This window comes from Stomoxys calcitrans, chromosome 4, assembly GCF_963082655.1.
Source record: "Stomoxys calcitrans chromosome 4, idStoCalc2.1, whole genome shotgun sequence".
NCBI classification, from domain to species: Eukaryota; Metazoa; Arthropoda; class Insecta; order Diptera; family Muscidae; genus Stomoxys; species Stomoxys calcitrans.
In genome coordinates, this window is record NC_081555.1 from 18,529,455 (window position 1) to 18,546,016 (window position 16,562).

The 16,562-nt window shown below is 38.1% G+C and overlaps 1 protein-coding gene across 1 annotated transcript in view; it reads left to right on the forward strand.

Annotated features, from left to right (window-relative positions):
- Positions 1–15,104, forward strand: part of LOC106093117 (myb-binding protein 1A) — a 28,866-nt gene extending 13,762 nt beyond the window's left edge. The window contains exons 3-4 of the mRNA XM_013260110.2: positions 11,633–13,229; positions 13,289–15,104. Of these exons, the coding sequence (XP_013115564.2) occupies positions 11,633–13,229; positions 13,289–14,895 (3,204 nt within the window). The 3' untranslated portion in view covers positions 14,896–15,104. The remainder of the gene's footprint in view (positions 1–11,632; positions 13,230–13,288) is intronic.
- The last annotated feature ends 1,458 nt before the right edge of the window (positions 15,105–16,562 follow it).

Below are 16,562 nucleotides of genomic sequence, written 5' to 3' on the forward strand. Positions count from 1 at the left end.
GTTAAACCGCGTGTCATGCATTGGGTATATACTCCAGTTGTCAGACCTATAATTCTATATGGTGTTGTGGTCTGTTGGACGGCGCTTTAAAAGTCCACCTACTGCTCAATACTTAACCGGATCCAAAGGATGGCTTGTTTGTACAACACAGCCGCACTGAGGATGACACCATCTGATGCACTGAATTTAATGCTACATCTTATGCATATGGAATTGTGGCTTCCCAAATTGCAGCGACCACTGCCGTGAAGTTAAGAGAGATTTCTCATTGGTCATGTGGCGGCTACGGACACTGTGTTATCCTTGATACAATATCCCGATGTTCCAGGCAGTGTGGATTACACCCTACCTGAGCCGCTTTTTTATAAAAAATACTGTACCACTATTCCTGATAGAACCGATTGGAACTACGATATCCTTGGCAACAGTAGTTACATAGGCTTCTATACGGATTGGAATAAATATCTCCTCAAGACAGTTCTCTAAAGATCTAGAACTGGTCATATCGAAAAGGTTACCCGACCACTGCAGTGTGTATCAATGCTTGCAATTAAGAAGTGGTGGAAAGGCTAACATATAATGTCATTACGACGATTGGAAGAAATATTGGGTTGCCCAAAAAGTAATTGCGGATTTTTCATATAGTCGGCGTTGACAAATTTTTTCACAGCTTGTGACTCTGTAATTGCATTCTTTCTTCTGTCAGTTATCAGCTGTTACTTTTAGCTTGCTTTAGAAAAAAAGTGTAAAAAAAAGTATATTTGATTAAAGTTCATTCTAAGTTTTATTAAAAATGCATTTACTTTCATTTAAAAAATCCGCAATTACTTTTTGGGCAACCCAATATCTCCTCAAGACAGCCATTAAATCCCTGAAGAACGTATTTCTGAACATAAAAACCGCCCTCGACTGTCTCAGATCTGAAATGTTCAAAATTCACCTGTTCTGGGTGCCGGGCCACAGAGATATCTCAGGGAATTGTAACGTGGAAGAGTTTCCGAGAGTAGGAACTACCCCACACATTCCAGGGATACTATAATCTATGGGTATGCCTCTAGCGACATGTAAGCTAAGTTTTCAGGACCAGGCCAGAAGGACAACGAATGATAGATGGTCACAAAGAGGAGGCTGTGAGCATTCCAAAACTATGTGGCCTAATATAGACTTGAAGTGGTCTACTGCTTTGCTGTCATTGGCTAGAACAGACGTCTCAGTCATTGTGTCCGTCATGACAGGTCACTGTCTAATCGGAAAACATGCCGACAGACTGAAGGTTGTCAGCAACGACTTTTGCAGAAGCTGTGATAACAACGAAGAAGTAGAGACTATAGAACACCTTCTGTTTATGTGTCCCGCACTAGCAGTCAGAAAGAGTTCCACTTTAGGTTTTCATTTCTTTGAGAACCTGTCTGATTTAGCGGATGTGAACATTCGCAAGTTATTGAGCTTTTTAAAGCGATCTGGATGGTCCATCGGTAGGAAGTAGAAGGCATCTCCTTTTTCTGTTCCTGTGGTATCACATTGGACGAGAACATCTAACTCAGTCTGATGGCAGACTGCCACTTAAAACTAACCTTACATACATTTATATGATATTACGTTCCGATCTAACTATATCGGGCAAGGGTTTTGAGGTGTTAAAAACAACTCACAGTTCAAAATTTCGTTGATATCGGGTATTAAGTACAATTTGGGCCCATTCTTTCTACTTTTAATCACAGATCGCTCTTTATGGCAGTTATATAAAAAAGTACCTAAACAAATCTCTGATCTAAATTTCAGCAAAATCGGATAACAAATGCGCACATTATGGGCCCAAGCCAATACATTGGGAGAGCGGTCTATAGGGCAGCTATATCCAAATATGGTACCATATGACCATATTCGGTCCGGATGTTCACTATAAGCATCACACAGGCTGAAGCTGTGAGCTCCAATCTGTGTGGTGTTCTTCGTTATCACGATAAGCTTAGCTGGGAGCTACCGGGAGTACCCACAGGATGCGGATAATGAAATGCTCTATACTGAGTAGCTGCAACTGCAGTCGCGGACAATTAGCGGTATCGAGTGGAGAGTCTCAATGAGAGGCCAGGTGGCACCGCCTTTTGCTTAAATACTGATTGCCTATGATGCTCAATATGACAAGGCGAGTTATTGGCGCCTTTAAATAACCAATGGCCATCATGTTCCCTTGGCGATCGGTTAGATTACATCAATGGATTTGTAAAGGAAATCTCATTTCATAATGATATTGCACTCATTTGGCTACTCAAACTTATTTTCGCCTTCTTTGCCTTATAACTAGCAAGCTTACGATTTTCAACGTTTTTCATAGGGTACCCCTTATTAAATTTTCAAAAATTCGTTCTTAATCCAAAATGCTTTGGTCTCCGCAGTAAAAAGTCGAAAGTCGAGTAAATTTTCACAAAATACTAAAAATGCTATCAAACTTTAAAATTTTTCCCATCTTACCTCAAATGAACTTCAAGTTGCTCTAAGTTAGGCTGAATAGAGGGTGCGGATATTAATCCGCTCCATGCCACTATAGACATACACCTAGGCCAGCAATCGGATTGTTGTGCGCTCTTAATATTAAACAGTAACCTTGAAAAAAAAATCCAATTGCGTGTAACTTACAAAATCCCTAATTGTTTTCCGTACCACTCCCCTAATTTGGTTCATGTCTGGTATTGCAGACCTAAGTACCGGTCTCTTATCAGCGAAAGCTGGGTAATGACATAGGAAATGCTCCAATGTCTCATCATCTTCCCCACATGCCCTACACCAGCTATCACTTACCGCTCCGATTTTGCATAAGTAAGCTCGTAGTACTATGTGTTCTGTTATAATACCGAATGCTATACTGACCTTCTGCTTACTTCCTTTCTGTAATAGCCTCGTCTTCTCACAATCTGGATCCCGCCATAGGATTTTCGTCGTCCTACCGAACGTTTCGCTGTTTTACAGTGTTAAATGCGCGTTCCTATCCCACGCCCTTTACTCTGTGTCGACCCGAAAGGCTTCGGTTTTATCAAGTTCATTAAAGGCATTTCTTCAGTTTTCACTGCTAAATCGTCTGTTTTTTTCGTTTCCCCTTGCGCCGCTATGGCCCGACATCCAAACTATGTGGATCGTGCGTTTATCTCCTCCAAGACGTCCTCGCGTTAACACCATATCACCTCACGCATTCCGTGATCGACCGACTCTCGGGCTGCAGGGCCTTATTATGGTCAGGCAGTCGAAAACAGATCTCAGTTACTGGGTTCTCAATGTAGACACCCTGGCCCGCTCTCTATACTCTATACTTTTGACCCATCTGCGTAGCATGATCTTGCAGATAGCAATACAAGAGTTCCGTCAATCTAAGATTGTGACGCTGGCAGCAGTGACTCGCTCTCGACCTCAAGTTTCATCTCTGGTATCCGATCGGATATTGGGTAAATACCCAATAAATACCTTTTTGGGTATTTATATATAGACCGATCTCCCGAAATAGAGTATAGAGCCCATAAATCGAGCATTTTTCATCCGATTTTGATGAAACAGTGAGTTTTGGCACCCCTCTAAACCTTTTTGATGAATATCATACCGATTGGGCCATATGGGGAATGTGGACCAGATACTCTATACAATATTTTATACAATACTCCATATTGAGAGATCATTGTATGTGGCAGCTATATTCAAATATGGTCCGATCTGGATGATATTCAACAAACAAGTGTAGAGGTCTATCAAATCTCACTGTTTCAAATTTCATCCAAATCGGATGAAAAATGCACATATTATGGGATCAATACTTTATATCGGGCGATCGGTCTATATGGCAGCTATATCCAGATATAGTGCGATCTGGACAATATTCGACAAAAAGGTTTAGAGGAACTCGCTACGCCAAATTTCATCGAAATAGGATGAAAAACGTTTCTTTTATAAGCTCATTACACAATATCTGGGGATTGGCATATATGACAGCTATATCCAAATATAGTCCGATCTGTACCACATTTTATAGGAATGGGTAGGGGTCTACCAGAACACACTGTGCCAACTTTCATCGAATTCGGGAAATAAATGGATCTGTTATGGCCTTAATACCCTATATCGGGAGATCGGGTGGTCGGTCTATAGGGCAGCTATATCCACATATAATCCGATCTGAACTACACTTCACAGAAATGAATAGGGGTCTACCAGAACTCACTGTGGCAAATTTCATCGAAATCGGATGAAAAATTAACTATTTATTACCTCAAGACTAAGTCTGGCGATCGGTCTATATAGCGGCTATATAAAACTAAAATCCGTCTTTATGAGATCAGAAGGTCAGGTTTATATACAAAGAAAACATAATCATCAAAAATTGTTTGGAAGTTTTTTTTTATACCCAAGATATCTGCAAAACTATAAACACCCAGCTTTTGGGTATTAATGGGTAAATACCCGGGTATTTACCCAATTTACCGGGTAAATACCTTTTGGGTATTTACCCATCGTCCATCTCTATATACAATAGACAAAACCGCATTACAATACTATCATATAAACAAATTGACTGCACCACTACATAATACCTTGACCTGGAGATCGCTTTTGCAAAAGCAGTTGAATGATTTAATAGTGCCGTTGCAATCCATATAAAGCTAATCAAGTAAGAAATGCTCAAACAATAAAAATCTATAGATTTAGTGTTTAGCATTGAAGCTACCATTTGAGTGGAGAGAAGCTAATAAAACTAGAACTCAAAACCCAAGCTTAAGTAGATGTGCTCACTCAAGAGTATGCAAGCACTCAGAAGACAATGCAAGCTCCCTCCACCCCACCTAGATTAATAAGGCTTTCTGGTTTGGTATTTCATGGAAGGCTATGTGCTTTGATATCGTAGACTGCATATGACCAAAGCTACAAACTATTCATCAAATATTTAAAATAGAATTATTGTGGCTTGTTTGCTCGGCTACAATAATAAAACAGGGCATCTCTAGGCAAGCCAGATGATTTAACTGCCACTCTAATTCAAGTTTGCCAAACTACTCTATAGAGTTAGATTTGAGTGATGTGAAGGCAATTAACAATATTTGCTTTCAATGTTTATATTTCTAGCCAACCATTTTAGTTATACAACAGAGGAAATGCAAGTATTTACAATCAAGGCTTTTAACATTCCTTCAAAGATTGTTGCAACAACTTTCAGTTCCATGGTGTTTTATTTATCATCTGTTTTTTTTTCTTGTTTGGCTGTTAGGTTAGTTTTAAGTGGCAGTCTGCCATCAGACTCACTTAGACGTTTTCGTCCATTGTGATACCACAGGAACAGAAGAAGCTAGATGCCTTCTAGTTCCAATGAACCATCCAGATCGCTTTAAAATGCCCAATAACTTGCGAATGTTCACATCCGCTAAATCAGACAGGTTCTCAAAGAAATAAGAACCTATAGTGGAACTCCATCTGACTGCTAGTGCGGGACAAACACATAGAAGTTGTTCTATAGTCCCTTCTTCTTCGATGTTCTCACAGCTTCTGCAAAAGTCGTTGCTGGCAACCTTCAGTCTGTCAGCATGTGTTCCGATTAGACAGTGACCTGTCATGACGGACACAATAACTGAGACGTCTGTTCTAGGCAAAGCAGTAGACCTCTTCAAGTCTATATAAGGCCACATAGTTTTAGAATGCTCACAGTCCCTTCTTTGTGACCGTCTATCATTCGTTGTCCTTCGGACCAGGTCCTGAAAACTTAGCTTACATGTCGCTAGAGGCATACCCATAGATTCTAGTATCCCTGGAATGTGTAGGGTAGTTTCTAGTCTCGCAAGCTTGTCCGCTTGTCTGAGAACATATTTATGCCAATCGTCGTTTTGACATTATATCTTAGCCATTCCACCACTTCCTTAATTGCAAGGATCTCCGTTTGATACACACTGCAGTGGTCGGTTAACCCTTTTCAATATGACCAGTTCTAGATCTTTAGAGTACACCCCGAAGCCCTGGTCGTTTAGCTCGGAACCATCCGTATAGAAGTCTATGTAACTTCTGTTACCAGGGATATCGTAGTTCCAATCGGTTCTATCAGGATTAGTGGTACAGTAATTGTTATCAAAAAGCGGCTCAGGTAGGGTGTAATCCACACTGCCTGGAACATCGGTATATTGTATCAAGGATAACACAGTGTCCGTAGCCACCACATGACCAATGAGAAAGCTCTCTTAACCTCACGGCAGTGGTCGCTGCAATTTGGGTAGCCACAATTTCAGATGCATAAGATGTAGCATTAAATTCAGTGCATCAGATGGTGGCGTCCTCAGTGCGGCTGTGATGCACATACAAGCCATCCTTTGGGTCCGGTTAAGTATTGAGCAGTAGTTGGATTTTTGAAGCGCCGTCCACCAGACCACAATACCATATAGCATCAATCCCATGGCAGCCGGTTGTAGGTGCCGGATTGACCCGATGAAGTCCTTCATCGGCAAGGGCTGCCACCTCAGTGTACAGCATACTGCTACAACAACCATATAGCATTATAGATCTGACAACTGCAGTATATACCCAATGCATGACACGAGCTCTAAAACCCCAACTTTTGCCAATGGCTCTTTTGCAGGTGTATTGGGCAAGAGTTGCCTTTATAGGGCAAGAGTTGTCATTTATTTCTGTAAATGAAACATTCTCTCCACCCAAGGAGACAGGTTCCACGGTAGGCAACTTTCCCCTAACCGCAATTGCCACGTCATCAGCATACGTGACCACTTTTACACCTTTTTCTTCCAGAGACAATAATATATTGTTAATGGCTATATTCCAAAGTAGAGGAGACAGTACAACTCCTTGAGGAGTTCCTCTGCTGACCCATCTTTTTAGATCCACAGATCACAAGCCTGCGGTAATGCATCTATTGGTTGCCCAAAAAGTAATTGCGGATTTTTCATATAGTCGGCGTTGACAAATTTTTCATAGCTTGTGACTCTGTAATTGCATTCTTTCTTCTGTCAGTTATCAGCTGTTACTTTTAGCGTGCTTTAGAAAAAAGTGTAAAAAAAGTATATTCGATTAAAGTTCATTCTAAGTTTTATTAAAAATGCATTTACTTTCTTTTAAAAAATCCGCAATTACTTTTTGGGCAACCCAATACTAGTAAGTTATTAATAAACTTTCTTATGTTAGAGTTGATCCCTAGAAATTCCAATTCCTTCATGATTGACGTCGGTTTTACATTATTGAAAGCTCCTCCAATATCAAGAAATGCTACCATTGTATATTCCTTGACAGCGAGAGAATCCTCTATGTAGCCGACTAGGTCAAGAAGGGCTGTTTCAATGGATTTACCTTTACTATATGGATGCTGCTGCCGCGACAGGCGATCTCCAGGGATGTTTGCCCTAAGATATGTTTCAATCAACCTCTCAAGAGTCTTCAGCATAAATGATGACAGACTAATGGGACGAAATTATTTCGCCTTCTGTGGTAGGGTTTTCCTGCTTTCGGAATGAAAAGGACCTTTGTGTCCCTCCATCTCACAGGTATATATGACATTCTGATACAAGCAAATTATGGCTGTTACACTCAACTCAATATATGCTTTTTTTGTGATAATTACTCTCAAAATGTTTGAAAGAGCTTTAAAGCCATGATTATGTTACTTAGATTATGTTACTTAAACATTTCTAAGAGAGAATGTATCTAAGATTTTTAAATACTCTTATCCATTTTTATTCAATCTTCTTTCCTTGGTTTCTCGCTCGAATGATTTTTAAGCCTTATATGTGTGGAGTTATATATAGGGTTGCCCAAAAAGTAATTGCGGATTTTTTTTAAAGAAAGTAAATGCATTTTTAATTAAACTTAGAATGAACTTTAATCAAATATACTTTTTTTACACTTTTTTTCTAAAGCAAGCTAAAAGTAGCAGCTGATAGCTGACATAAGAAAGAATGCAATTACAGAGTCACAAGCTGTGAAAAAATTTGTCAACGCCGACTATATGAAAAATCCGCAATTACTTTTTGGGCAACCCAATATTTTTGCACTCAGGAACTATTTAAACCAAATCGTGGATTCAATGATTGTTAACTCTCATACTGTCTGTACGTTGTGGTAATTCCCATGAAACTCAAACAATTTTTATTTGTACATCACAGGTTGCCATATAAAAGTCACGTGTTTTGTAGGCAATTTAATCGATGCAATTATAGGGCTCTTAACATATAATTGCCGTAAAACTGTAGTATATTATTTGTAGAGAGTGGAATTGTATACCAATATTATATATTTGCACATGTGTAGATATACATATGAATATTAGAGGCATATAATTCCACAATATATCGAGAAAAATCGCTGGTTATAAGAAAATTTCCCTTATTTATGCGTTGTATTGAAGAATGAGTTAAAATATATGAAATTCATTGGAAACAGATTATCTGGATATTGATCCATAGATGGCTTTTGTCAATTTGGATGAGAATTATACCGTTTGCAAATTTTGCCCATGAACATTCCACTAAGGAACAGGGGCAAACTTCTCACATATCAATGAGTGCAGTCCGATTCAAGTTTAAGCTCAATGATGAGGGGCCTCCCTTTTATAGCCGAGTCCGAACGGCGTGCCGCAGTGCGACACCTCTTTGGAGAGAAGTTTTACATGGCATAGTACCTCACAAATGTTGCCAGCATTAGGAGGAGAAAACCACCACTGAAAGTTTTCTGATGGTCTCGCCAGGATTCGAACCTAGGCGTTCAGCGTCATAAGCGGACATGCTAACCTCTGCGCTACGGTGGCCTCCGTTTACCGGCCTATTAAGCTAATAATAGGCTATTGACCAATTTGAATATCTTTGTATATTGGACAAAGGTCTTTACAATAGCAAGTACAGCCGAGATCGTATTGGCTATAGGTGCCGGCAGAAGGAAGATCATGATACCTTGGTTGGAGCTATTCCTATGTCATTGTTCGGCGTTCTTGGCTAACAGACACTGGCACTTAATTGAAGCATTTCCTATGTCATTGCTCGGCGTTCCTGGCTAATAGACACCGGCACTTAAGTGGGGACAAGATACCGAACATGAAACATGCCAAAATTTTCTATACAAATAAAATTTGGGTATTTTTATACCACTGTGGTACAGGGTATTAAAACTTTGTGCATTTGTATGCAATGCTAAACAGGAAAAGAGCTACCCCCCATCGATCAGCTTAAAATCACTTCCTGATTCGATTTAGCTATGTCCGTCTGTCTGTCTGTCCATGTATTCCTGTGATCAAGGTGCAGGTCACATTTGTTATCCGATTTCCATAAAATTTTGCACAAGTCACTTTTTTGGTTCAAGGACAAACGCTATTGATTTTGAAAAAAAAAACGGTTCAGATTTAGATATAACTGGACAGGACAAGGAACTCAGGAACCCTAAGTATGCTCTCCCACACTTTCCCAACTTTCCCTTACTAAAAGTTATAGCGGAAGGTGAAGAGTGTGTACAGACAAGTTGGGATCAGAGAAGATCGAGAGATGGCAAGAACCAAACTGACTACTTTAATTGACGATCATTTGCGAAAAGCGAGAATGAGCAATGGAGACAAATATGCAGCAGACACAGTGGTGCAGGCAAGAAAATATTGGGTTGCCCAAAAAGTAATTGCGGATTTTTTATATAGTCGGCGTTGACAAATTTTTTCACAGCTTGTGACTCTGTAATTGCATTCTTTCCTCTGTCAGTTATCAGCTGTTACTTTTAGCTTGCTTTAGAAAAAAAGTGTAAAAAAAGTATATTTGATCAAAGTTCTATTAAAAATGTATTTACTTTCTTTTAAAAAATCCGCAATTACTTTTTGGGCAACCCAATATTTCGTAAAGAGAATAAGGACATATTAACTTAAGTGCTGACAAAGGAGGAAAGACTGTAGCGATGGGCAAACTTGTCTACGAAACAAAAATGAAGGATATTCTACACGATATATGTACATATAAAATATTAAAAATTGAACCGACTTTGAAATTTCAAACAAAAAAAGAAAAACAAATTAGTTGAAAGACTCTTCAACTTAAATCTCATAAATATATGCAAGAGAAGAATAAACTGCAAGCTGACATCATTGGCCCCAAAGATGTACGGATTGCCTAAAATTCATATAGAGGGTACACCATTGAGGCCAGTATGTTCATATGTTAATCCCCCTTCTTATAACATATGTGAATACATGGTAAATATTTTGGAACATACAACCGCGAATTCTAAATAAAACACAAAGGACGCAGTTGACTTCAAGACAAAAATTGGAAACTTCAAAATAGATGACAACGATATTTTAATTTCATTTGATGTGGTCTCATTATTTCCGAGCATCCCAGTGAATTTGGCTATACAAACGATTGAGAGAAAATGGGGAGAAATTGAAAAACATTCATGTATACCATGAAACAGTTTTAAGAAAATAACTTCATTTTGTATCAAGGTCACAAGATACTTCAAATGTGAGGATACAGTTTACGAGCAGCTCAAGGGCATGCCTATGGGACTTTTCCTGTAAAGGAAAAGTCGATTGTTTTGTTTCAAAATTTCAAACACTGATGAAGATCACCGGCGGTTGTCGAAATATTGGTAAACAATTACAAATAAAACAATTAAATAAAACACCATCACCAGTTTTTGTAACTTGTTCGATGACCTCGAGCCAAACCAAGAAGACAATAAAATAAAATGTTGACAAAATTTTCAGCAGAAATAAAACTTATATATAGAAATAAATAAAAAATTCGTTTCAATTATTCTATTTACTTCCAGTTTAGACCAACGTCTAAATATAAATTTCGAATATATTGGGCAGGCTACGATAATCGAGATTTTGGCCTTACCAAGGGTCTCATCATATCGTTTTGCCACTAAAAGATTAATGCTTCCACCTACTCACTATGAGAGCAGTGCAATTGTAAAAGCATGCATTTCGAATGAAACGTTGAGGGTTGTAAGTCAACTTTTTCGTAACAAGACCCAACATCAACTTTTGCATAACAATCTGATGAGGCCCTGGCAAGGCCGAAATCGCGATCATTGTAGCCTGCCTAGTACATTGGAATATAACTTTTGCAGAGACTCTTTAAAGAATTTTTGTTGTTTTACTTTTGTCACTTCGGGTGTTCCTGTATCAAAACCATCGTTCGATGTTGGATTATTTGGTAAAGTTTCCGGACTTCATTCTGACTACTGCACATCTCGATTCGTTCACACTCTTATTTCTCCTACTTTCTGAGGAACAGGCGTTTTCCCTCTTGCCTTTTCTTTTGATAACCCTCCCTTACCTGGCGCATTGTTACTGATTGCAGGGTTGCTGTGTATGCTGCATTCTTGGCTTCTTGAGGGTGGCTTGTGGTACCCAATCACGGATTTGGTGACATTTTCCATAGAAAATTTGTTCTTTCTGAAATTAGAGAAAACAAAATTTTCAAACAATTTTTAATTAATAAATGTTCGATGTCACATTTTGTGGTAAATTGCCTTAGGTTGAAAAGAGGGTGCGGATATTAATCCGCCCCATGCCACTATGGACATACACCTAGGCCAGATCTCAGCTTAGGTGTATGTACACAGTTAATTGCCTTACTTTTCTTCCTATTTAATCACCTCTACTTCTTTTCTATTTCAGTTATCCCCAAAACAATTTGAATCTTCGGTTTGGCCTCTGCTGCAAAAAGAATTAGCCAAGCCATGGCCCAAACAGAATCTACAGACTGTTTACTGTATTATAGCACTACAAAAGAAATTCCCCAATATTATGAATGGAAAATTCATTAAGGCACATTTTGGTGGTACTGAATTGCTAAATCCCGAGAGTTATCAGTCGCTGCACAAAATCTTCTGGATGCATAGTAATACCGATATACTAACACATCCAGCATTCGAATATTTTGGCAGTTATGTGGCAACATCCAAGAATTTATCTACATTTTGGAGTGAAACAGTCGATAAGGGTCTCGAAAATCCCACCAAGCTAATGGAGATTGTAACATTGAAAATTCTCACAGATATTTTTGACCATTTAGATGTGGAAAAGACCAATGTCCATGAGTTGCTGGGTGACAATTTCATGCGTATGTTTATAGAGGGATTGAAAAATCTCAAGCAAAAGAAAGATGAAACTCTAAAGGCTTTCTATGGCGATTTCTTGGAATCATTGGTTAAATGTTGCAGTCGACTTACCAAAGATGTGGCCAAAGTGGCTGTTATACAACGTTTGATTTTACCACCTGGCATATTTAACATTGAAAAATTCACCAGCAATCGTATAGTACATCAACTGATTAATGCTTTGGGAGAAGAGGGTGTTAAGGAGATATTCAAGCTGTACAAAAACATATTCATGGGCATTTTTGTAAAAAATCCTGAAAATTCCACGGAAACTTGGTTGAATTTTGAACGCTTAAATGCCGGTTATATGCTGCAACATCTACTCCAACACAAGGCGGTGCATAATGCCTACAAATGGCGTGAGGAACAATTAAAGTTCTTAATGACCTGTGGCATCTTCCATGTCAATGATTCGGCAGAGATGTGCAAAAAGGAATCTGCAGGAGCTTTTAGTAAAGATTTTGCCGAACAGTGTAAAAATATGTTTTACACTTGTTTGCAAATTAAGTTGAGCGACATTGATAAGGAGCAAAAATTGCTTTATTCCTTGGCCAAATTTTGCCAAGAGGGTTTTACCAAAAAACATGCAGCAAAATATGTGCGCATACAAAAATTCGATGAGGCTTTGCAAAAGTCTTGGAAAAACATGTTTGAAGCAGTTATTGAAGGCGAGGATAAAGTCAACAAGAAGAAAAAGTCACCTGATAACAAACTGCAAAATGTCTTCAACATACTTTTGCTGAATATGGGTCTACAGCTATTTAGGGAACCTGAAATGGCTGCTCCAGCTATAGAGGATTTACTGAAATGTATGTCCAAGACAAAGGGTAATGCCAAGAAGCTCAAGAAGTCATCAAAGCAACAAGGCAAGGCTACTACTAGTAATGGAGAAGAGGTGCTAGAGGAGGAGGAACCTGAATGGATTGAAGTTGTGGTGGATTTATTCTTGCATCTGTTGTCGCAAAATAACAGTGCTTTGCGAAACATAGTCAATGCTCTGTTTCCACATTTGTGTGATAATTTATCATTGACAGCAGTGCATCAAATATTGGCCATGTTGGATATGAAGGATGGACAAAATCCTTTGAGCAGCAAAAACGAAGAGGACGAAGAAGGTGAGTGTTTAGAAGCAATAGCTAATGTGTAGAAAAATTAAACCATTTGTTTTTTGTAGAAGATGATGGAGAAGGAGAGGAAGAAGGGGTGAAGGAGGAAAATAGCGATGAAGATGAAATGAATGAAGAAGAAGTTGATGATGATGAAGAAGATGAAGACGAAGATGACGAAGAAGAGGAGGATGATGATGATGAGGAGGAGGAGGAGGACGAGGACGATGAAGAAGGCATCACCGAAACCGATAAACTACGCAATGCCATTTCCCAAGCCCTCATTTCCAGTGGCTCCCAGGCTGGTCCAGATGATGACATGGAATCTGTCGATCTAAATGATATGACCGAAGAAGAAGGTCGTAAGCTGGATGAAGCCTTGGCCAATGCCTTTAAGGCCATGAAAAAAACCGGCTCTGCTGGCTCACAAGTCAAGAAATCCAAAAGCTATCGCATAAAAACCACCACTGTTATGCATTTCCGTATACGAGTTCTAGATCTATTGGAAATCTATCTACAGCACAAACCTTCCTTGTTGATTTCCATTGAAATTATGCTGGCCCTCTACAATATGTTGGAGTATTGTGTGGGCGATGAGCTAAAGCCTTTGCAAGCTAAAGTGGAAAAAACTTTGCTAAAATTAACCTCCATTAAAAATTATGCCATGGTTACTGCAGAGCTTAAGGAGCAAAACATTGTCGACTTTCTAAGACTTGTCATAGAAAAGAAGGCCCCTGCTCCCGTTTTTGAAATCATCAATAGAATGCGTAACAAATGTTGTTGTTTCCTTATAGTCAATGCCTCAAAAATCAATGCAGATGAAAGCACTCACAAGATTTTGTCTTTGTGTCAGGAATACACACAAGAATTTATAAAATCCCGCAATCCCCTTATAAACATAACCCTGTTATCGGAGATATTCAAATTACGTTGGCGCCACATCTGGGATTTGGCCGATAATCTTACACAGCAAGGCATTAGTCTGGAAGCTCGAACTTTCCGCAGAATACAGATTTATGAGATACTTTCCATTCTATATAAGAACAATGAATTGCAAAAACTCAATGAAGAGGAGACCCGAAAACATTTAAAGAAAATTGAAAAGACCCTTAAAGCGCATATTAATTCCCTGCATCAAAATAAATCGCTAAAGCAATCACCCAAGGAATTTCAAACGCTATTGGAATTGGTTATAAATGCACAGAGAGCTCATCAACGCTTGAATTTGACATCGGTATTAACTTCCGCAGAAACTCTAGATGCTATACAAAATTTAAGAAAATTAATACGTTTGGAAAATACCCACATATATCAGAGATTTTGTGGTGCTTTTAAATTGACTGTTATACGCAATACGCAAGTAGTTCAACAAAATGGCCAAATGCAAGCAGAACAACAAAGTGAAACAGAATCGCAGAGTGAGCATGAACAGGAAGGGGAGAGTGCCGAGGAGGAGAAGAAGACAAATACAAAGAAATCACTTAAGGCAAAAGTAGCTGACGATTCAGAATCAGTTCAAAAACGAAAAGCCAATTCTAAGGATTTGCGAAAAATCAAAAAGCAAAAGAAATTGCAACGACTAGAGGCAGCCTCACGTGGTCTTAATGGTGGCATAGGATTTACCCAGCGCAATGGTACAGCCCATAATGATGATTCAGATGCTGATTCAACGTAATTGTAAGAAAGCAATGCTTCACTAGTTCTATTCATTTTATTTATGTAATTTTACATATTTCCTATATTTTTCGTCGTTATGATCCGAGTTTGTAAAAACGTACTACGCCCTTTTATTTTTATATACATAGCAGATATTTCAATAAAAAACAATAACTAAAAATTCAAATTTGACAGAATCGCGAAAGAATGTGGACATTTTAAGAATCATTTGCTGTGTTTTATTATACCACAAGCCGTGAAGGACAAAAATAAAACGCAAAAAATGTTTCCAGTGCAACAGTAATACCTCGATATATTAATCTAGGACCCCATAACGTATACATATTCTTGATCGTCTCGACATTCTGAGTCGATCTAGCCATGCCCGTCCGTCCCTACGTCTGTCGAAATCACGATAGCGATCGAATGCGTGGAGCTAGCCGCTTGAAATTTTGCACAAATACTTAATATTGTTGTAGATCGTTGGGGACTGCAAATGAGTGGGATAAAACTGAAGAATACCGCTTATGCAAGTGGTTGCTAGTTTAACACTTATTTATTTATAACAAATAGGTCTATTTTCACTGCCTTTATTAAAAAAATCAAAAAAAAAAAATAAAATGTGAAATTTTACGTAATTTTGTTTATTGTACGAATCTTTATCGAATTTCGAACTGCGGAATGCTGGAAAATGATTGAAATTCGAAAAAATGAAGGAGTTACAGCGTTTTCGACCTTAAAAATGACCTTGAATTTTTACGCCAAAAAAGATTTGGTTTTGGTGATGTTTTTCATAGAAGACTTTACATTATTGCTTCATCCAGCACCATTACGGCAAGAGATTTTCTTCACGAATCCAACGGTGTGCTCAAAATTTCGAAGTTCGCAAAACTAAAAATGCAACAGCAATTTCAAACTCACGTTGATTTTTTTTTTTGCATTTTTCTGTCATTGATTATGCGATTTTGAGCTTATTTTTTGAAGAAAAAACATAGGAGTTGCACTAATCCGATTTTTTTGTCATAATCTTCAATACTGTATACTCAACTCGAAAATTTTTTTCGCATCAAAAATTGAAAATTTTCAAAAGGGGTTAGCCTTTGTTAAAAAAATCAAAAAATAAAATGTGAAATTTTACGTAATTTTGTTTATTGTACGAATCTTTTTCGAATTTCGAACTGCGGAATGGTGGAAAATGATCGAAATTCGAAAAAATGAAGGAGTTACAGCGTTTTCGACCTCAAAAATGACCTTGAATTTTTACGCCAAAAAAGATTTGGTTTTGGTGATGTTTTTCATAGAAGACTTTACATTATTGCTTCATCCAGCACCATTACGGAAAGAGATTTTCTTCACGAATCGAACGGTGTGCTCAAAATTTCGAAGTTCGCAAAACTAAAGATGCAACAGCAATTTCAAACTCACGTTGATTTTTTTTGCATTTTTCTGTCATTGATTATGCGATTTTGAGCTTATTTTTTGAAGAAAAAACATAGGAGTTGCACTAATCCGATTTTTTTGTCATAATCTTCAATACTGTATACTCAACTCGAAAATTTTTTTCGCATCAAAAATTGAAAATTTTCATAAGGGGTTAGCCTTTGTTAAAAAAATCAAAAAAAAAAAAATAAAATGTGAAATTTTACGTAATTTTGTTTATTGTACGAATCTTTTTCGAATTTCGAA